General features: G+C 46.3%; 1 protein-coding gene across 1 annotated transcript; it reads left to right on the top strand.

Moving 5' to 3' along the window:
- The first annotated feature begins 20,364 nt into the window (after positions 1-20,364).
- On the top strand, positions 20,365-21,081 carry LOC105473199 (bromodomain and WD repeat-containing protein 1-like). The gene is made up of 2 exons (XM_071072434.1): positions 20,365-20,621; positions 20,976-21,081. Exons 1-2 carry the CDS (start codon positions 20,365-20,367, stop codon positions 21,079-21,081), a joined length of 363 nt encoding a protein of 120 aa, XP_070928535.1.
- The last annotated feature ends 524 nt before the right edge of the window (positions 21,082-21,605 follow it).

Genomic DNA, 21,605 nt, shown 5'->3' with positions numbered 1-21,605 from the left:
TTTAGTTCCAGAACTTTTTCATCATCCCAAACAGAAACTGCCTACTTAGTAAGCAGTCATTCCCAATCCCCTTTCCTCTGGCAACCGCTAAGCTGATTTCTGTCTCTATCAATTTGCTTATTCTAGATACTTTGTATAAATAGAATTATATAATATGTGACCTTTTGTGTCTGTCTTTTTTCACTGAGCATAATGTTTCTGAAGTTCATCCATATTACAGTATGTATCACTGCTTCATTTCTTTTGATTTAGAGATAGGGTCTTGCTCTGTTGCCCAGGCTGGAGTGCAATGGCATGATAGTGGCTCACTGCAGCCTCAGCAACCTCCTGGCCTCAAGCAATCCTTTCTCCTCAGCATAGGTAGCTGAGACTATAGGTATACACCACCATGCCCAACTTATTTTTTTTCTTTAATTTTCTGTAGAGACAGGATCTTGCTATGTTGTCCAGGCTGGTCTTGAACTCCAGGCTGGTCTTGAACTCCAGGCTGGTCTTAAACTCAAGCGATCCTCCTGCCTTGGCCTCCGAAAGTGCTGGGATTATAGTCCTAAGCCACAGTGCCTGACCCCAGTACTTCATTTCTTTTTATAGCTGAATAATATTCCATTGTATGGATAGACCACATTTTGTTTATCCATCTGTTGCTGGCCGTTTGAGTTGTTTCCACCTTTTGGCTATTGTAAATAGTGCTGCTATGAACATCCATGATTACTTTCCTTTTTAATATAATTCACTTAGTTGTAAGTTTATATAATTGAATTTTTAATAATAGCTGTGTTTATCAACCGCCTTGCAAAATTCCTGGACATCTAATGATTGACTTGTAGGAGGGGCAGGAGTTGACCCCAGCACACCGATGGTTGTCACCATCTGTACAGCTCTGGGCAGATGACAAAGCCCAGAATTATGAGTCAGCAGGTCGGCATTCCGGGGCCAGTGCAGCGTCTAACTCACTTGTCATTTTGAGCACATCACTCACCGCTCTTCTCTTCTGTCTCGTTTCTAAAATAAGGCTGTTGGGCTCAATGATGCCTAAGGTTCCTCCCTAGGGGATCTTCTGTCTAATAAGTGGCCGGGTTAGGTCAACAAATGAAATAAGCCCACAGTTACTTACCACCCAGCAGGTCAGAGAATGGTACACTCACTGTTCCTCTGAAGTTGAGCGTTGTTGGTTCCATCCCCAAGACATGTTTCCATTGTCATCTCACTACGCTTGCCATCTTCTCTTCTCAACACTTTTCCTGTCTTCCCCTGCTCCCCCAATTCTTTGGCTATAAATGCTCACTTTTCTTTGTACTGGGAATTAAGCCAATCTTTCTCCACTACTGCAAAACCCCGTCACAGCAATCCCTATACCTGTCTTGATAGTCCGGAGTAAAGCCTGCCTCACCGCTTTAACAATTGTCATGAATGATTTTCTTTAACAGACCCCATCCTATGTCCAGGTGACGGGCTCAGACATGAACACATGTCCTAGCAGTTTACAGGTGAGACCTTTGATGAACAAGGTAGATTAGGCCTTGGTGGGGACTAAGTGGCAGAAGGGAAATAAGTGGGGCATGGCAAGCCTGAAATCACCCAAGAAAAGGAATAGATTAAGCAAAATGAGCAAGTTATGTGTGTGAAGAACCACGTCAGTCTGTAAGCATTTATTGAGCACCTCCTGTGTGCACACAGAGCCCTTAATCAGCCCTGGACCAAGTATTGGGAGGAAAGGAAGGTAATGGAAGGTACAATTCTTTTAGTCGTCATCGTTGTTTTGAGATGGAGTCTCGCTCTGTCGTCCAGGCTGGAGTGCAGTGGCGCTGCCCTGGCTCACGGCAACCTCCGCTTCTCGGGTTCAAGTGATTCTCCTGCCTCAGGCGCGTGCCACCACACCTGGCTAATTTTTGTATTTTAGTAGAGGTAGGGTTTTTGCCATGTTGGCCAGGCTGGTCTCGAACTCCTGACCTCAGGTGATCTGCCCACCTTGGCCTCCCAAAGTACTGGGATTACAGGCATGAGCCACCACGCCCGGCTGGCAGGTACAATTCTGAGGACCCCAGGGCTCAGTCCCACAAGACTGTCCCCACTGCAGAGGCCGGTTCCATGGGTGTGAGTTCTCGGTTCCAACAGTCCAACTGTAATCCGGACATGGTTGGCTCATCAGGGAAATGCTGTTAATCATCTCTGGGTTTAAAGGGAAGCACTTAGAGCCACTCAAATCAGATTGGAGACACTGAATTTGGAAACTGTCCAGTGTCTAACAGGAGGCTAGCCGTCTGATTCCTTAGGGAGCGAATGACCTCAGCAGAGGGTGGATTTTATCGCAGGAAAGGATGAGAGGAGGTGAGGGGGAATGCCTCATTGGAAGTGACACCTAATTACCAGTTTCCCATCCTGTTTTCAGGCCCTGCAAAATAGAGTCCTTCTGGGTATCTGGTCTACCCTTCACCTGCAAATGCAAGACATACATACAAACAGGGTAAATCAGGGCTGTTTCCTCAGCTTAATCACGAGCTCCTGTAAGGGCAGAAAATGACTCTCGCGTTGTGACGCTCCATTTCCCACTCCTGCTTAGTTATTCGGGAGCTGTTGATGGGTGACACTTGCCTCAGAATTGCGGTGACTTTCAATACGCCTAAGTGTAGAATTTAAGGAGGAAGGCCTCTGCACAGAATGATAATCATATTGGGGTGGGGGGGGGGATTGCTGCCTGGAAAACAGGTATATACCTTAGATGAGAAAACACCTTACTGAGACTCTCAGAAAAGAACTTGTGAGGGGATAGTTTTTGCTAAAACATACCCATTGTCCGATGATGAAGGAATGGATGAGCAGAAAGGGAAGGAGGCGACTTCTCATCTCATCTGGGATATACATGCCCTCGCTTCAGGGATGAGATGTGTTCCTGGAAAGGTAACTGCAAATTGGAATTTTTATAGCCCGAACCACCTTTTCCATTACTTTCCCTGCAAAAATGAGTCCTCGGAATATTCTTAGGCTCTAGGATGTAATAAAACCGCAGCTAAGGCTCTAGCACATTTTTTCACGTTATCGCTTTTTAGCTGAAACTGACCATTTTCTTATATTAAAAAAATCACATTCCGAAAAACATGACATAAAATAGCTGGGGTTATTTCTCCGTGTGGTACAATCATTTCAGTGTCAACAACCGTTTACTGGAGAGCCTGTAAGTTTGGGGCACCTGGCTAAGCATTTTCACACAGTATCTCATTTGGCTGCCGCCCCAATTCTGTGAGCTAGATATTACCTCCTTTTTGGGAGAGGTAATAATAAAGTTTAGGAAAATTGAGGAAGGGATCCCTGTTCACGAAGCAGCAGTGGCAGAGCTGGAATTGAAACTCAGGTTTGAGCAAGTGTGGGCCTGGATACTTCACCTCTACCACAGCTGCCTAATTTAAAGTGTTAAAATAAGAAACGCAAACAACAATAACCCCAACAGTAACAACCTCAGCGATGATCTGAGATAGGACGTGGCCCCAGTTTCTAACAGGTTGCTCTCTCAAGGATCCTTTAAGAGGGTAAGGAAACCAGCTTTTGCCGTTCAGACCTCAGGTCCAAACTCTTTCTGAAATCTGCTGCCCGACATAACAGCTTGGGCAAGACCGAATGGGTGATAAGACAAGGACCCAACCACTCAAAGCCAATCTGGAAAGGACCAGGAGGAGTGTACATCCCTAGCACACGTGAAGAGTGAAAGAGCTCAGCTGCTGAAACTCCTGAAGGCCTGAGGGGTCCGGGAAGCCCAAGCTAGCACATCCAGCAATTGACTCTCACATTTGCTTTGTTTTGTTTTGCTTTTTTTTTTTTTTTTTTTTTTTTTTTTTGAGATGGAGTTTCGCTCTTGTAGCCCAGGCTGGAGTGCAATGGCATGATCTTGGCTCACCGCAACCTCCACCTCCTGGGTTCAAGCGATTCTCCTGCCTCAGCCTCCTGAGTAGCTGGAATTACAGGCACCTGTCACCACGCCCAGCTAATTTTTGTATTTTTAGTAGAGACAGGGTTTCTTCATGTTGGCCAGGCTGATCTCAAACTCCTGACCTCAGGTGATCTGCCGGCCTCAGCCTCCCAAAGTGCTGGGATTACAGGCGTGCACCACCACGCCTGGCTAATTTTGTATTTTTAGCAGAGATGGGGTTTCTCCATGTTGGTCAGGCTGGTCTCGAACTCCCGACCTCAGGTGATCTGCTCGCCTCGGCCTCCCAAAGTGCTGGGATTACAGGTATGAGCTACTGTGCCCAGCCCCAAATTTGCTTTTCTAAGGATGCCAGTACTCCTTAGCTGTGTGGTGGTCAGCCTCTAAGATGGCCTCCAATGGTCCCCCCTCCTGGTATTCACACCCGTGTGGAATCCCCTCCCACACTGTGCTAGGGTGTTCCCCATGACCAACAGCGTATGGTATGCCAATTCTGATATTAGGTTACAAAAAGACTGGAACTTCCAGCTTGGCTTCTCTCTCTCTGTCTCTCAACTCTCTCTGGGGAAAGTCAACTGCCATGTGGTGAAGACATTAAGTCTGTGAGGATGCCCATCTGACAAAGAGCTGTGGTCTCCTGTCAACAGTCAACAAGAAACTGAGGCCTCCTCCAAAAGCCCCATGAGTGAGCTTGGAAGCTAATTCTCCAGTCCCAGAAAACTGCAGCGCCCCCCCCCCCCTTTTTTTTTTTTTAGACAGAATCTTGCTCTGTTGCCCAGGCTGGAGTGCAGTGGCACGATCTCGGCTCACTGCAAGCTCTGCCTCCCAGGTTCACACCATTCTCCCACCTCAGCCTCCCAAGTAGCTGGGACTACAGGCACCCGCCACCACGCCCAGCTAATTTTTTGCATTTTTAGTAGAGACGGGGTTTCACCGTGTTAGCCAGGATGGTCTCGATCTCCTGACCTCGTGATCTGCCCGTCTTGGCCTCCCAAAGTGCTGGGATTACAGGCGTAAGCCACCGCGCCCGGCCAACTGCAGCCCTTCTGATGTCCTGAACACATTCTCTGGAGAGATCTGGAACCAGAACTATCCAGTGAAGCTCCTCCCAGATTCTTTTTTTTGAGATGAAGTCTTGCTCTTGTCACCCGGGCTGGAGTGCAGTGGCATGATATCAGCTCACTGCAACCTCCACCTTCCAGGTGCCTCAGCCTCCTGAGTAGCTGGGATTACAGGTGCCCACCACCACACCCGGCTAATTTTCGTATTTTTAATAGAGACAGGTTTTCACCATGTTGGCCAGGCTGGTCTCAAACTCCTGACCTCAGGGGATACACCCGCCTTGGCCTCCCAAGGTGCTGGGATTACAGGCGTGAGCCAGCACGCCCAGCCACTCCTGGATTCTTGATCCACAACCCCTGCGAGATCATAAAAGTTTGTGATTTCAAGCTGGTAAACTCTAGTTTCCTTTGTTCTACAGCAATAGCTAATACAAGTTTGATCAAACCATTTTCCTTCCTATTGTTGGCATTGAGCCCTTTCTGGCCAGGTGGTGCCCATCCTTGATAATTTCCCTCCTACCTCCAGCTCATTTTACCCTCAGCCCCTTTATTTTGAATGACCTCATTAAGGCAAGGAATCTTAACTGAGAACCACTGCATACAGTAAGTGTGCAATTAGCCATTGCGTGACTGCAGGAGATAGTAGTTTCCACGAGTGGTGCCCCCTGGAGGTGTACGGTATATAACCTGCACAGTTCTATGTGGCAGTCCAGCCAGCAATATACCTGAAAAAGTGTCCAACGCCAGGTTTTCCTGCTGGACACAGCAAATGGGGCAATTCCTCCAAAGATCACAGACAAGAGAGGTAGTGGAAGGTGGTTAGTTTTCACAGGGGCTGGCTGACCCGTTGTGAGGTTGCAGGCAAAGCCCATGAGTTGGGGTCATTTTCTTTCTTCCCGACTCAGGAAAGAACCTGCAGGTCATGATGGGGTGGTGGTGGATGAGCCTGGACCCTGGAGTTGGACCCATGGTCCAAATGTCCGTGTATTCACCGGGTGCCTCCTCACATAAGTTCGCACTCAGGAAGCCATGGAATCTAGGAATCTAGCCCTCAGATTCCTCAGCTGTCAAATGGGAATCATAATAACGCCCCCAGAGAGTGGCTGAAGGACACGGTAAGCTCACACACATATATACCGACGTCAGTGTCTGACAGTGAAACAACAGATGAGGTCTTGCTATATTACCCAGGCTGGTCTTGAACTCCTGGCCTCAAGTGATCCTCCCACCCAAGCCTCCCAAAGGGCTGGGATTATAAGTGTAAGCCACTGTGCCCACCCCAACAGCAATTTTTATTCTGTTTCATTTCCCCACAAAGCGAACCTCACACTCTGATTATTCCCGAGTGGAGGATCATTAAGGATTTCTTGAATGAATTAAATAAGAGGCTCCATCTCTCCAAGAGGGAGACAGTCCTATCTTCTAGTCCTGGGTAAATCAACAACCAACAACAACAATCCTAATAAGAAAAGCACATCCTTAACTGAACAGTGCAAAGCATACAGTACCATTTGAGCCATTTGCCCTCACAAGCCTTCAGTCGTTTTTTTTTTAGACTGGAGAAATTTCAGAAGAAACTTCATCCGTTAGCAAAACACAGGCCAGAGGCAGCAGCTGCGCGGTTCCGGATGTCCTTCAAGGGCTCTGCTGCAGGATAACTCTAACCTGAAGATGCACAGGCAAACATTGAGTCAACAACTCAAGCCTGACTTAACTTGCATCAAGCTGCCGAGCGCGCAGAAGCTATAAACAGCCCTGCCTGGATGGACAGCCCTTCCTTTGTCGCCGGGATTGGGTCTGAGAGGCTCCCAGTTGGAGAGAAAATGCCAGCCTGTTTCTTCTCTGGCTTAAGGACACAGTCAGATCAACCGCTGACGTCAGAGGAGAATTCCCTCCCCCCAGTTATCCGGCCCAAAAGGTCATGCCAGGTAATGGGACACAGAGCAGAGCAATGCTGGCGTGGTCCAGGGGAGCTGCCTTGCCTGGGCCTGCACTCTAAGGCTGAGCAAAGATTTTAAAAGAAGAGAAAACAGGGCCGGGCGCGGTGGCTTAAGCCTGTAATCCCAGCACTTTGGGAGGCCGAGACGGGCGGATCATGAGGTCAGGAGATCGAGACCATCCTGGCTAACACGGTGAAACCCCGTCTCTACTAAAAAATACAAAAAAAAACACTAGCCGGGCGAGGTGGTGGGCGCCTGTAGTCCCAGCTACTCGGGAGGCTGAGGCGGGAGAATGGTGTAAACCCGGGAGGCGGAGCTTGCAGTAAGCTGAGATCCGGCCAGTGCACTCCAGCCTGGGCGAGAGAGCAAGACTCCGTCTCAAAAAAAAAAAGAAGAGAAAACAGCCTGACTCTATTATCCGTTCGTGGAAAAAGAAGCTCAGATCATCAAAGATAAACAAAACCCACCAACCAAACAGCAGTCAAAAAGGCTGAGCATGGTAGCTCAGGCCTGTAATCCCAGCACTTTGGGAGGCTGAGGTGGGGGGATTGCTTGAGGACAGAAGTTCGAGACCAGACCGGGTAACCTAGCAAGAGCTCCATCTCAAAAAAAAAATTAAAAATTTGCCTCGTGAGGTGGTGTGCACCTGTAGTCCCAGCTACTCAGGAGGCTGAGGCAGGAAGATCACCTGAGCCCAGGCAGTTGAGGTGCGGTGAGCCATGATCGCTCTGCTGCACTCCAGCCTGGGTGACAGAGTGAAAGAAACTGTCTCAAAAAACAAAAACAAAAACAAAATTACCCTGACCTTCCTCCTCCTGAGTCTCTGATGCTGGTGCTAACTGATCTCTAGGTGGACGGTGGGCAATTGTTCTAGCGATGGCTCTGGGCCTCCTGGAAGGAAATCCTGCTGAGTGACCCACAGGGAGAAACACAATGATCCTGCACTGCAAGTGAAGAGGGTCCTACTACAGACCAATGAAATGACTGCTGACTGCACTCAGAGAGGGCAGCTACTCCACAGGGCGCAAACAGAAAGCCCATCGGCCCCTTGACCACTTCTTTCTGAGCCCCCAGGCCTCCCCTGCCCCATCGGACCCACCACCCACCCTCCTCCCAAGGCCTGTCCTCTTCATGCCACTCACGGGCACCAGGTGCTGATGGGGCCGCCGGCTCTGGGTTCGGAGTTGGGGACATCACTGCAAGCAGGTAGGTATGAAACAGGGCAGACAGCAGACAGGGAGAGAGCTGAAGGATGGGGTCACTTTGGGTGGGATGGTGACGTGAGGAGAAGAAAGCGGTTCTGGGATGGAGGGAGAGCAGTGGGGCTCCTTCAGACAGATGACCAGGGAAGGCCCTTCGGAGGAGGTGACATGTGAGCAGAGAAGACCTGGCTGACTGAAGGAGCCGGGCCCACAAAAAGTAGCACGTTCTAGGTAGAGGCAGGGCTCACTACCCATTCGCAGGGTCCAATGCAAAACTAAATGTGAGACCCCACTCAAAAATTATGAGGAATTTCAGGATGGCGAGGCAGAGTGTTCAGGGTCCACGCCCGAGAGGCAGGCCCTGGTAGAAGGAACCGTAAGTCCTGTAGCCCTAAGCCTTGGAAAGTTCCAGAATTCGAAAGGAGGCCAGCGTGTTCTGGAAGGCAGAAGGCATGAGAGGCTGTCAGAGGGCTGTGCAGGAGATATCTGTGGGGCAGACTGTGATAGCCCCTGAGACTGGTAAGCTGGGAAACCACTGGGGGAGCTTTGCATGAGGGATGGGCTTAATAGAATTAATTTTTTTCTTATTTATTTATTTTTTACAAAAGAGAGGGTGTCTTGCTGTGTTGGCCAGGTTGGTCTTGAACTCTTGGCCTCAAGCAATCCTCATGCCTTGGCCTCCCAAAGTGCTAGGATTATAGATGTGAGCCGCTGCACCTGGCCAGGATTAATTTTTATTGTTTTTTTTTCTTTTTCTGAGACACAGTCTTGCTCTGGCTGTGTGCAGAAAGAGCCGGGCTGAAGTTCAGTGGTGCAATCTTGGCTCACTGCAACCTCCACCTCCCAGGTTCAAGCAATTCTCCTGCCTCAGCCTCCCAAGTAGCTGAGAGTAGCATGCACCACCTTGCCCAGCTAATTTTCTTATTTTTAGTAGAGACAGGGTTTCACCATGTTGGCCAGGATGGTCTCGATTTCTTGACTTTGTGATCCGCCTGCCTCGGACTCCCGAAGTGCTGGGATTATAGGCGTGAGCCACCATGCCCGGCCCAGAATTAATATTTTTTAAGGAACCCAGCTAGCTGCTGGGTGAGGCTGGTGTGGAGTGGGGGTCTGAGGAGAAGCAGGGAGTCAGACTAGAAGGCCGGGAGGATGGTGGCTCAGGCCCAGCGATGACCTAAATTGCCCAGGCCCAGCTCCTGACAGCCGGCTGAGTGTCGTGGCTCATGACCCCGCCTCTGTCTGAAGTTTCCACTCCCCTGGCACCGTTAGGACACTCACTTGCACCATCAGGTCCATCCTTCAACCCTACTTCAGTGACACCTGGCCTCACTCCTACCTATGCCCCCACTGGCACCCACCTCCCCAGCTGCCCCTGGGAAGTCCTTAGCATTCCTGGTGTCCCCACAGAGTGAGTGCCCGGCTCGTCTCGACACTGAGCAGCCTGATATGTGCTCGAAAACTTGCTGCCGAGTGAGTGAATGCATTTATTACTTCATATTAGAGGAAACAGGCTCTGCTCCAACCAGGCAAATCTCAACCTAGGTCCTGACCTGAAAAAGAAGAATTCTATTTCCAAACGCCCGGTGCATTTCCCTCTCATTAGATTTAAAAAAAAAAAAAAGAAAGAAAGAAAGAAAGGAAGAGAAGAAGCTGGCCTCCGAGGCTGTGGCACTCAAATTGCAGCCTTTGACTATTGTTTACGCTATATTTGTCCTGTCTCCAGGCATCATGCTGGGGGACAGAAAGGAAAATGCCAAACCATTTCTTCCTGGCCTGGCACCTACGGCGGAATGTTACCCTGCTGCCGTCTCGTGGCCAGGACAGTCACTGCAAACGTCCCAGAGTGATCATTTCCAGAGACTGCAGGAAGAACAGACTGGTTTTGATGGCAAACGATTTAGCCAGGAGAGGTCCAGGCTGAGGACCTCTTGGGCTGGTGGCCTCCAGTAACCTGGGCTGTTATTTATCCTGGGTGGTCTTACAGTCCTAGAATTGCCAACTGCACAGTCCCTGGATGACAGCTCCCCTGGACAGACGACTTGCAGCCCTGGCTGAGGCCAGAAACACTGAGCCTTTACAAATCTTTTTATGGTTCCTCCACAGGACTGTTTTATTTACCTGCTGTGCAGATGAGGCCTAAGAAAAACCCAGACCAAACGTATAATTTGGAGCTAAGTACATGATGGATGCCCAGAGATGTAAAATTAGCCGAGTAAACTTAATACTGGGGCATTATGCTTGCTTTCCAGCGCCTGAATGTCTGTTAGGGACGCATCACTTGGGAATAGTTCTTGATAAAATAAGCAGACTCTATTCTCCCTGGAAATTAAAAATAAAAAAAAAGATCCACTCCGACGGGGACCAGTTGTCTCAGATGTGCTCCAACCAAGTCAGGGAGGAGAGCTTGTTGTCTGTGCACACTCATGTCCAATGTATGGGATCATTTGGTGGTTTGCACAAATGAAAGTGAGATTTGGGGTGATTTTCAACACGTAACTATGTATTCACTATTTTATTTTGTTGTTGTTGAGATGGAGTTTCACTCTTGTCGCCCAGGCTAGAGTGCGATGGCATGATCGCAGCTCACTGCAACCTTCGCCTCCTGGGTTCAAGCGATTCTCCTGCCTCAGCCTCGGGATTACGCCCGCCACCACGCCCAACTAATTTTTGTATTTTTAGTAGAGACAGGGTTTCGCCATGTTGGTCAGGCTGGTCTTGAACTCCAGACCTCAGGGGATCCGCCCACCTCGGCCTTCCAAAGTGCTGGGATTACAGGCGTGAGCCATGACACCCTTCACTATTTTATAAGCACATCCCGCTTAGCTTGCACAACCAGAGATCCCCACCTTCCGGAAGGATGAATGATAGGTGGGGTGGGGTGAGGTGATGAAGGGGTGTGTCCCCCAGCACCTTCTGTGAGTTCATGATAGGAGACTGCAGAAATTCATGTTAATAGCTCACACGTGAGGGAACTTTCACCCTTACATTTTTTACACGCGTTATTTCATTTGATCCTTACAACAATGTCATGAGGTAGGTATAATCACCTCCATTCGCTAAATGGAGAGCCTGAGGCTTAGAGTGCTGACATGGCTTGCCTATGATCAGGCGGGAGGAAGTAACTGCAGAGGATTCCAACTGCAGGATGGATAATCAAATTCTCAGCACTGTTTTCATCCAGACTAGGAGTAGTCGACCAGGTGTTACACCTCTGATCTCATCATCTGTTGAAATTGTAGGGAGCCAATCAATAACACTCTTTTTTTGTTTTTTGAGACGGAGTCTTGCTCTGTCATGCAGGCTGGAGTGCAGTGGTGCCACGTCAGCTCACTGCACCCTCCGCCTCCCAGGTTCAAGTGATTCTCCTGCCTTAGCCTCCTGTGTAGCTGGGACTACAAGGTGCCCACCACCACGCCCGGCAAATTTTTTGTATTTGTAATAGAGACAGGGTCTCACTGTGTTAGGCAGGATAGTCTCCATCTCCTGACCTCGTGATCCGCCCACCTCAGCCTCCCAAAGTGCTGGGATTACAGACATGAGCCAGTGTGCCCAGCAATAACGCCCTTTAATCCCCTTCAGAGTACAGCAACAATTGAGACATGCACTGTATTAGTTATCTGTAACAAAGGATCCCAAAATTTAGCAGCTTCAAGCCACGGTAAATATGTATTGTCTCACAGTTTCTGCGAGTCAGGAATCTGAGAGTGGATGTGTTGGGTGATGAGAGGGGAGGGACTCTTAGGAGGCTGCAGTGAAGAGATCAGCCAGGGCTACAGTCAGCTCAAAGCTCAATTGAGGCCGGAAGACTTTATTTTTTTATTTTTTTTTTGGAGACGGAGTCTCGCTCTGTTGCCCAGGCTGGAGTGCCGTGGTGTGATCTCAGCTCACTGCAAGCTCCGCCTCCCGGGTTCACACCATTCTCCTGCCTCAGCCTCCTGGGTAGCTGGGACTACAGGCGCCCACCACCACACCCGGCTAATTTTTTGTATTTTTAGTAGAGATGGGGTTTCACTGTGTTAGCCAGGATGGTCTCAATCTCCTGACCTCGTGATCCGCCTGCCTCGGCCTCCCAAAGTGCTGGGATTACAGGCGTGAGCCACCGCGCCCGGCCCGGAAGACTTGACTTTAAGTTCGCTCATTTTCCTGTCAGCAGAAGGCCTCTTCCTTGCCATGTGGTTTTCTCTCTGGGGACGCTCATGACATGGGTGCAGGCTTCCCCAAAGCAAATGATGAGAGAAGGAGGGGTGGAGAGAGAGAGACAGAACCCAGCAGTGACATACTATCATTTTTGCCATATGCTAATGATCACGTAGACCACACCTCATACAGTGTGGCACTATGCAAGGGCATGAGCACCAGGAGCCTGGAATTACCGGGCACCATCTTGGAGGTTGCCTACCACATGGACAGAAAAGTTGGCAAGATAGAGAACAAAATGATGGCTTTAAAACTGAAATAGTTGCATCAAAGGAAGTGGCATAAGCTGTGTGGGAACAGGGGTTTCTTAGTACTTCATCTCTGAAGTAGAGACACTTAGCCACCTGGCCACAGGTAGGGCTGGAAAACCAAAGCCTCTGCTGCAGGAGCACAGCAGCCAGGTGAGGCTTAAGGCATGGAGCAGTAGAGAACCCCCACTGAGGACCAGACACTCTGCAAAGAGAATGCGCTGAGCTGGGAAGGCTCGGCAACATCTCCCAATGGCCAAACCCAGGTCATGCCTCTCCTCTCCCAGGAGGCTGGCAATGCTTTTCTGGAAGACATGCCCAACATGAACATATGGCCAGTAAATGGATTTCTCCCTCTACCATCCGTGGCCCAATCCACTCTCTTCCACCACGGACTGCTGCATCCAATGGATGTTTTATGGACCCCTATGAGCAAGGTCTGTTTCTCATTGATGTGGGTGTCCCCAGAATCTATCATGGTGCATGACATGTGCCATCTTCCTCCTTCCCCTCTTCCATCATTGAGTGCCTCGCATGTGCTAGGCAGTGTACTAATTCCTTCACAGGAATGATCTCATTCGATCACCATCACCCTCTGTTATGTGGCAGGTACCAGTACTATCCCCATTCAGTGGATAAGTCAGCATCAGAGAAGTTAATGTGCCGATGGTCATAAGTTAGCAGGTGGCACAGGTGGGATCTGGTACCAGCCAGTCTGACTCCACTGCCACGCTCTTAAACTCCATGCCAGAGAGGCTGTTCAGTAAATATTTGTTAAAATAGATTCATTCAAAAATAACCATTGACTTAAAAAAGGAAAGAAAATCTAAGCAAGTAAAATTGTTGGACCATAGCAAGTTCTAGACAGAAGCTAATCCCCACAGTTCTTTCTCCAGGTCCCAAGAATGAACTTAAAATGGAAAAGAAGGACATCTTGCAAATAAATCATTAGTTTCCAAAAGGCAAAAGCATGAGCCAGGAAACCACTTCATTTTCAGCATAGACCCTCTTCTCATTCCCATATACTTCTGTAGATGCTGCTTCCATGATTAAAAGAAGGGCTACTGATGAGACCTTAGCAAGCAGGAGGAGGTGAGAGCCTTACTCCCCTAAATCCGCACCAGAAGTTCAGCACGATGGTCAGTGCTGATGGCTTTTTGGCTCTGAGCACTGGGACATGGGGATGGGTTTATACTCCACTTTCCAAGAAACACAATTTCAGAGTTTGTTTATGAGACAAACAAATGAAAGGCCAAGAGCCAGGCTGCTCAGGGCATTAGCGCCTCCACTCAACTTGTTGACTTGTCTGGAAGCAACAACTCATTTGCTGGTATGCAGTGGTGCCTGGCCTGCTGCTTAGCTGCTCCCCACAACCCCACCCACTCATCTGATTATGTCAACTCATGTCACAGTTCCCACACCAGAGCAGACCAACTGCCACATGGGCACCAACTATGAGTAAGGCATAAGGCAAAGTTTCACGGGGACACAAGGTCTCATGGGGAGACATGAGGAGATAAGATTTCATGAAAATACGGGCCAGGCATGGTAGCTCACACCTGTAATCTCAGCACTTTGGGAGGCAGAGGTGCGTGGATCATGAGGTCAGGAGTTCGAGACCAGCCTGGCCAACATGGTGGAACCCCATCTCTACTAAACATACAAAAATTAGCTGGGCGTGGTGGCATGTGCCTGCAATCCCAGCTACTTGGGAGGCTGAGGCAGGAGAATTGCTTGAACCCAGGAGGCAGCGGTTGCAGTGAGCCGAGATCTTGCCATTGCACTCCAGCCTGGGCGACAAGAGCAAGCCTCCATCTCAAAAAAAAAAAAAAAAAAAAAAAAGATTTCATGAAAATACAAGGTCACATGGGGAGACATGGGGAGACAAGGTCCTGTGGGGATACATGGATACATGGGCAGACAAGGTCACATGAAGATACATGGGGAGCCAAGGTCTCACAGGGAGACTTGAGAAGACAAGGTCATGCGGGGAGACATGAGGACATAAGGTCATGTTAGGAGACAAGGTTTCATAAGGACACATAAGTGTACAAGGGCACAAGGGGCGAAACGGTATATTAGTTCATTTTGTGCTGCTAAAACAGAACACTTGAGACTGCTTAACTTATAAAAAACAGACATTTATTTTCTCACGGTTCTAGAATCTGGGAAGTCCAAGATCAAGGTGCGGGCATCTGGCGGCTGCTGTCCAAAGGGCAGAATGCAGTGTCCTCACAGGGTGGAGGGTGGAAGGGCAAGAGAGAGTGAGACAGCAGACTCCCCTTTTCAAGCCTTTAAAACGGCATTCATTTATTCACAAGAACAGAGCCCTCATGACCTAAACACCTTCCACCAAGTGCTGTCTTCCAACATTGTTGTATTGGGGATTAAGTTTCTAACAAGAGAATCTGGGGGGACACATTTAAACCACAGCACATGGGGAGATAAGGTTTCATGAAGAGACATGGGGAGGCAAGGTCTCGGGGGAGACAGAGGAGAAAGGGAGCACTTCCCCTATAGGGACTGGATTTGGGTTTTCATTTGTCCTCCGTCTAGGAGCTTGCTTCCGTCTTGGGGTGAATTGGGGTGCAGGGCACATGACAAAGGGATGATTAGCAGGAGGCAGGCTGAGAGGCACTGGCCACAATGCTTTCTTTCATCACTCAGAGAAGGGAGGGGGCACTGGGGCTGGACTGCAAAGGGAAGTTTTGACCAAGGACATGGAGCCTGGGAATTGGGAAGATACAGACCAGTGTTTCCCAGCCCCCATTCTCATATGACTTTTGCAATAGTTGATGACAACCTGTACTATTTTTTATTTAACAAGTTATTTAAATTGTATCTTTTTTTTTTTTTTTTTGAAGCAGAGTGTCACTCTGGCACCCAGGCTGGAGTGCAGCAGCAAGATCTCAGTTCACTGCAGTCTCTGTCTCCTGAGCTCAAGCGATCCTCCCACCTTAGCCTCCAGAGTAGCTGGGACCACAGGCACACACCACCACATCCAGTTAATTTTTGTGTTTTTGTAGAGACGAGGTTTTGCCATGTTGCCCAGGCTGGTCTCAAACTCCTGGGCTCAAGCTATCTACCTACCTTAGCCTCCTGAAGTGCTGGGATTACAGGTGTGAGCCAACATGCCCAGCCCATTTATATCTGTATATACATATATACATATATAAACCTATACACATGTATATACACACATATGCATCTATACACATATGTATGTATATACATATACACATCTATATACACATGTATGCATATACACACATATACGTATATGTGTATATAGATACATGTACATACATATATGTATATGTATATATACACATATACGTATATGTATATACATGGGCCAGGTATTAAATTAGTTTGTACATATATATATTACTTCCTCTTTAAAGGAAACTTCCTATCTCTATAGTAAATGGAAAACCAGTATTACTTGCCATAATAGAATGAAACCATAGGATAAAGATAATGCAAACAAAACAATTATATTACATTCTAGCTGGATACTGTTGCTGGTGTAGTCTCTGACTCTTAACAGGTGTTAAAGAGGTGTTTAAGACATAACAACACATAATTCACACAAGAATACATAATTCAGACTTTCTCCTTGATATGATCCAAAGATTAAAAATGAACTGAATTTCTTTTCAAGAAGTATGGCATATCAGTTCCTCTGAAGGCCCCTCCTCTGAAATATAAGTAGGTCTTAAGAAAATTACAATAAACATAGTTTTATGCACTGCTAGGCTTAGATGAAAATAAAGGCTCTCTAAGGTTGGTGGGGGGATGGGAGGAGAATACTAAATTGACAGTAGATTGGGAACAGTCACCAAATGTAACCAGAGGAGACAGTGTGAGTACCAGCCCTGGAATCCGCACACTAAGCCTAGAGCTCTCTGTGAGATGGGGAAGCTAAATCTGAGACTCTTGCCTTAAGCCCTGATTCTTTCAAGGGAGCTTAAATGTATCCAGTGTGGTAACAGCCTCTGGCTCTTGAAAAAAGCAAACACAAATTCTCTCTGGAATAAAGCATCACCAATCTATGCTCCCAGGATCCCTACAGATTATGTTCAACCAATTAAAAAAAAACACACACAATAAAAAATTCACAATAAAAAAAATTACCAAACACGCCAGGAAACAAGCTTCGCTGAGTGAGATCAACAGAATTATCTAAATACAGATTTAGAATCATATGAATTTCTGTTACTGGAACTGTCAGATACAAAATATAAAGTATGAAGTGTTTACAGAAAAAAAAATATGTAACTAAAAACTGAACAAAGACCAAGAGACCATAAAAATTGATCAGGCAGATTGGAAAGAAACCACATAGAACTTTTAGAATTGAAAATTATAATCATTGAAACTCAATATACTTGTTAAGCATCAAATTAGAGAGAGATGAGTAAACTAAGAGACAGATCTGAAGAAATTATCCAGAAGGCAAAACAGAGACAAGGAGATGGAAAATATGAAAGATAAGGAAATTCCAATGAGAAAGCATTATACACACCACATGAAATTAGTTAATATATGTAAACACTCAGAATAGTGCCTGGCAATTAGTATCAACAAAGCCAAATGTTGGTTCTTTGAGAAAATCAGGTGTTGGTTCTTCTGATGATAACAATTTAGAAACCTCTGGCAAGAGGAATGGAGAGAAATAAAAAAGACATTGCCCAAATAAACAGGATCTGGCATTAGCTGAGACAAAAAGATAAGCATATACTATAAACATTATGGTAATACATTGGAAAATATAGATGAAATAGGCAAGATAATAGAAAATGTCATTTACCAAAACTGACTAAAGGGAAAATAGAAAATTTGAACCATCATATAAACATTAAAGAAATTGAAGGTTGAATTAATAGTTAAAATTTGACTGAAAGTACATATACCAATCCCAGGGATATTCACAATGGAATTCTAACAAACTTTCAAAGAACAGATTATTGGAGGAAACATTCCCCAATTTATTCTATAAGGCAAATAAAACTTTGATATTAATGCCAAGTAAGAATAATGCTAAAAAAGAAAATTGGCCAGATGCAGTAGGTCACATCTGTAATCCCAACACTTTGGGAAGCAGAGGTGGGAGTATCACTTGAAGCCAGGCATTCCAGACCAGCTTGGGCAACACAGTGAGACCTTCATCTCTAAGGGGGGAAAAAAAAAGTGCTGAGCGTGGTGGCACACTCCTGTAGTCCTAGCCTGGGAAGTTGAGGTTGCAGGGAGCCAAGATTGTGCCACTGTACTCCAGCCTGGGTGACAAAGCGAGACCCTGCCTCCAAAAAAAAAAAAAGAGTTTAGCAAAGTGGCTGCAAATAAGAGCTGAGGCAGGCAGATCACGAGGTCAGGAGTTCAAGACCAGCCTGGCCAACATGGTGAAACCCTGTCTCTACTAAAAATACAAAACAAAATAACTGGGTGTAGTGCCATGTGCCTGTAATCCAGCTACTCGGGAGGCTGAGGCAGGAGAATTGCTTGAACTTAGGAGACAGAGGTTGCTGTGAGCTGAGATTACACCATTGCACTCCAGCCTGGGTGACAGAGCAAGGCTCTGTCTCAGGGGGAAAAAAAAATCAATATACAAACATCAATTGTATTTTTATACACAGGAAACAAATGGAAATATTATTTTTGCCTAATCCCACATCAAGACTTACAATGAAATTATGGTAAGTAAAACAGTATGATATTGATGCAGTTACAGACATAATAATCAATGCAACCAGACTAGACCCCCAATTATTTGCAAACCTAATACATGAAGGGGAGATATATCAATTCCATGAGTAAAGGATATACTATGGAACTAATCTTGAGATAACTGGTTAGCCACCTGGGGTGGGGATGGGGGTGATTGAACCCTTACCTCACACCACATACAAAACCAATTTTGAGTGGATTAACGACTTAAAAGTAGGACTCAAAAATGTAAAACTTCAGAATAAAATATGAAAGAATATTTTTATGACCTAGAGATAAGGTAAGAGTTTTTTACATGACTTAAAAGAAAAACTTGGCACTTTGAGCTACATTAAAATTAACAATTTCTGTTCATCAAAAGATACCATAAAGAAAATGAAAAACAAGCCATAAATTGGGGGTATATTTGCATACACATAACCACAAATAAGTGGCAGCATATAAAGAATATAGATATGTATTAAATTTTGACAAATCAATAATAAAAAGACAACCTAGGAACAAAATGGACAAAAGATATGAGCAGACCTTTCAAAGAGAAAATGCATATGGTGGATAAACATATGGAACAATAACCAATCTCATTAGTAGCTATACTAATTTGCATTTAGCATCCAAATGAACTATACTATTTTATACCCTCTAGGTCTGCATTGTGCAGGAATTAAGAGCACAGACTCTGGAGCCAAATCCTGGCTCCTCCATGGACTTGAGAAGGTAGCAACATCTCCATACATGCCTCAGTTTTCTCTATGGAAAAAGGAACATTAACCCAGCAAAATCCGATTGGAAGTTGGCTACCATTATTCCCCCCGCTCCTGTTTCCATTCCGTCAACTTCAAAAAGTGCTACCTAATATCTTAAACAATTGGATTTTTTGGACTTCATTTATAGGATTATGGCAGGATTTGGCTGTGATAACTAATTCATAAGTATTGTATGAAAATTAACATATAATGAAACTGTGTCACAGTCATTCTCTACCCCAGTGGGCTTCAAATTTTTATTTTGCTTACATATATTTAAAAATAATCTTGAAAAATTATATACCCTCTCTGCACACTTTAAAACTTAGATTTAAAATTCCTCAGCACGGCCAGGTGTGGTGGCTCACGCCTGTAATCCCAGCACTTTGGGAGGCCAAGGCAGGTGGATCACAAGGTCAGGAGTTGGAGACCAGCCTGGCCAATATGGTGAATCCCCATCTCTACTAAAACTACAAAAAAATTAGCCAGGAGTGGTGGCAGGCACCTGTAGTCCCAGCTACTCGGGAGGCTGAGGCAGGAGAATAGCTTGAATAGGTTGCAGTCAACCGAGATCATGCCTCCAGACTAGGCGATCATTGCACTTTAGACTAGGCGAGAGAGTAAGACTCCGTCTCCAAAAAAAAAAAAAAAATTCCTCAGCAGAAGTTCAAATAGTTGCACAAGATACAACTTTACACCCAGCATAGTGTAAATGTTGACCTTTTAAAATAAATGATTACGTTACTCTTTTAAATGCACCCAATAGAATCTGGAAATCTGCAATTAGTTGCCCTTCCATATTCATTTAAAAAATCATATATGATGAAACAAATCTTTTTGTTTGTTTGTTTCTTTTTTTTGAGACGAAGTCTAGCTCTGTCGCCCAGGTTGGAGTGCGGTGTCTTGATCTTGGCTCACTGCAACCACTGCCTCCCGGGTTCAAGCGATTCTTCTGCCTCAGCCTCCTGAGTAGCTGGGACTACAGGCGCCCGTCACCACGCCCAGCTAATGTTTTTGTATTTTTAGTACAAACGGGGTTTCACCATGTTGATCAGCCTGGTCTCGAACTCCTGACCTCGTGGTCCGCCCGCCTCAGCCTCCCAAAGTGGTAGGATTACAGGCATGAGCCACCGAGCCCGGCCAAAAAAAATCTTACGTTGATGACACTATTATGTGTCTCTGCAACAAAAGTATAGCTAAAAATGGAAATGGAAGGCCGCAGTGGCGCCTGCCTGAGGAGAGGAACGCCAGCCCGGTCAGACCTCGGCGGGGCCTGCAAGCTTCGCTGGATCACTCGCTCCCGCCTCCCGCCCGGTGCCCGGCCATGGCAGAGCCCTTGTCCGCTCAGCGCCCAGTGCCTCTCGCGGACTCGGGGCTGTGCTTCCTCATCGCCCGGTACCTATCGGCGGGCTCGTGTAGGAGAGCGGCCCAGGTGCTGGTGCAGGAGCTGGAGCAATGCCAGTTGCTGCGGAAGAGGTTGGACTGGGAGGGCAACGAGCACAACAGGAACCACGAGAAATTCGTCTTGTCCAGTAAGCATGTGGCTCCTGATCATCTATTGCAAATCTGCCAAGCGCATCGGTCCTATGTTGGATAAAGAAATTCCAGCTGGGTGCGGCGGCTCACGCCTGTAATCCCAGCACTTTGGGAGGCTGAGGCGGGTGGATCACCTGAAGTCGGGAGTTCGAGACCAGCCTGACCAACATGTTAAACATATTCAACATTTAGTACAACATTTTTTTGTACTAAAAATACAAAAAAATAGACGGGCGTGGTGCCACTTGCCTGTAATCCTAGCTACTCGGGAAGCTGAGACAGGAGAATCGCTTGAACCCTGGAGGAAGAGGTTGTGGTGAGCTGAGATTGAGATCGAGCCATTGCACTCCAGCCTGAGCAACAAGAGCGAAACAACGTCTCAAAAAGAAGAGGAAACAGAAAAAAAAAAAAAAAAGAAATTCCACCCCCTATTTCAAGAGTCACTTCTTTGTTTGGTGCAGGAAGGCAGCCTTTGCTACTTACAGCAAAAGGTGACTTAATTTGAAGAACTGTTCTGCTTTGTATTAATAGCTTAATAATGATTATAATTGTGAAATAATGTAAGCATTGTGGAAAAAAGGTGATAATGTAACTATAAATCATGCAGTGTACTGTAAAATTCTCTGCATTTAGCATAGAACATTGAATTTTATTACGTAAGTGTTTAACGGGCCGTTCCATAGTAAAAAGTTGACAAAGACGTAGGTGTTAAGCTAAAAAGCTTGAATTTATTCTGAGATGTGTTTGAGGTTTTATCAATGTGAGTTCTTAATTTTCCATTTTGTAGCTCACTCATAACTTCATTGAATGTAATTGTATGTGTCTAAAAAACTCTTTAAATGCTAGAAGTATTTCATTTGATAGTTGGATTCTGAAAGCCCTTTGTTATAAAGGGAAATGATTTTTCTTTTGCAAAGTTATGTGCTAGCAAAATGTTTGAAATTGCTATTCTTTTTCTGTTAGCTTGGTATATATGATTTAGACTAAGTATATGTATGTGATATAGTCTATGCGTACATGTGGCTAAAC

This window comes from Macaca nemestrina, chromosome 1 (genome assembly GCF_043159975.1).
Source record: "Macaca nemestrina isolate mMacNem1 chromosome 1, mMacNem.hap1, whole genome shotgun sequence".
NCBI classification, from domain to species: domain Eukaryota; kingdom Metazoa; phylum Chordata; class Mammalia; order Primates; family Cercopithecidae; genus Macaca; species Macaca nemestrina.
Note: the sequence above shows the minus strand (reverse complement) of the source record. Positions and strands in the feature narration are given on the sequence as shown.

Bases quoted from the DNA above. Each gene is read 5' to 3' on its own strand.
- LOC105473199 (XM_071072434.1), top strand. From the start codon at position 20,365: ATGGCAGAGCCCTTGTCCGCTCAGCGCCCAGTGCCTCTCGCGGACTCG. The intron at 20,622-20,975 runs GTCCTATGTTGG...AAGAGGAAACAG, and splicing joins CAAATCTGCCAAGCGCATCG to AAAAAAAAAAAAAAAAGAAA.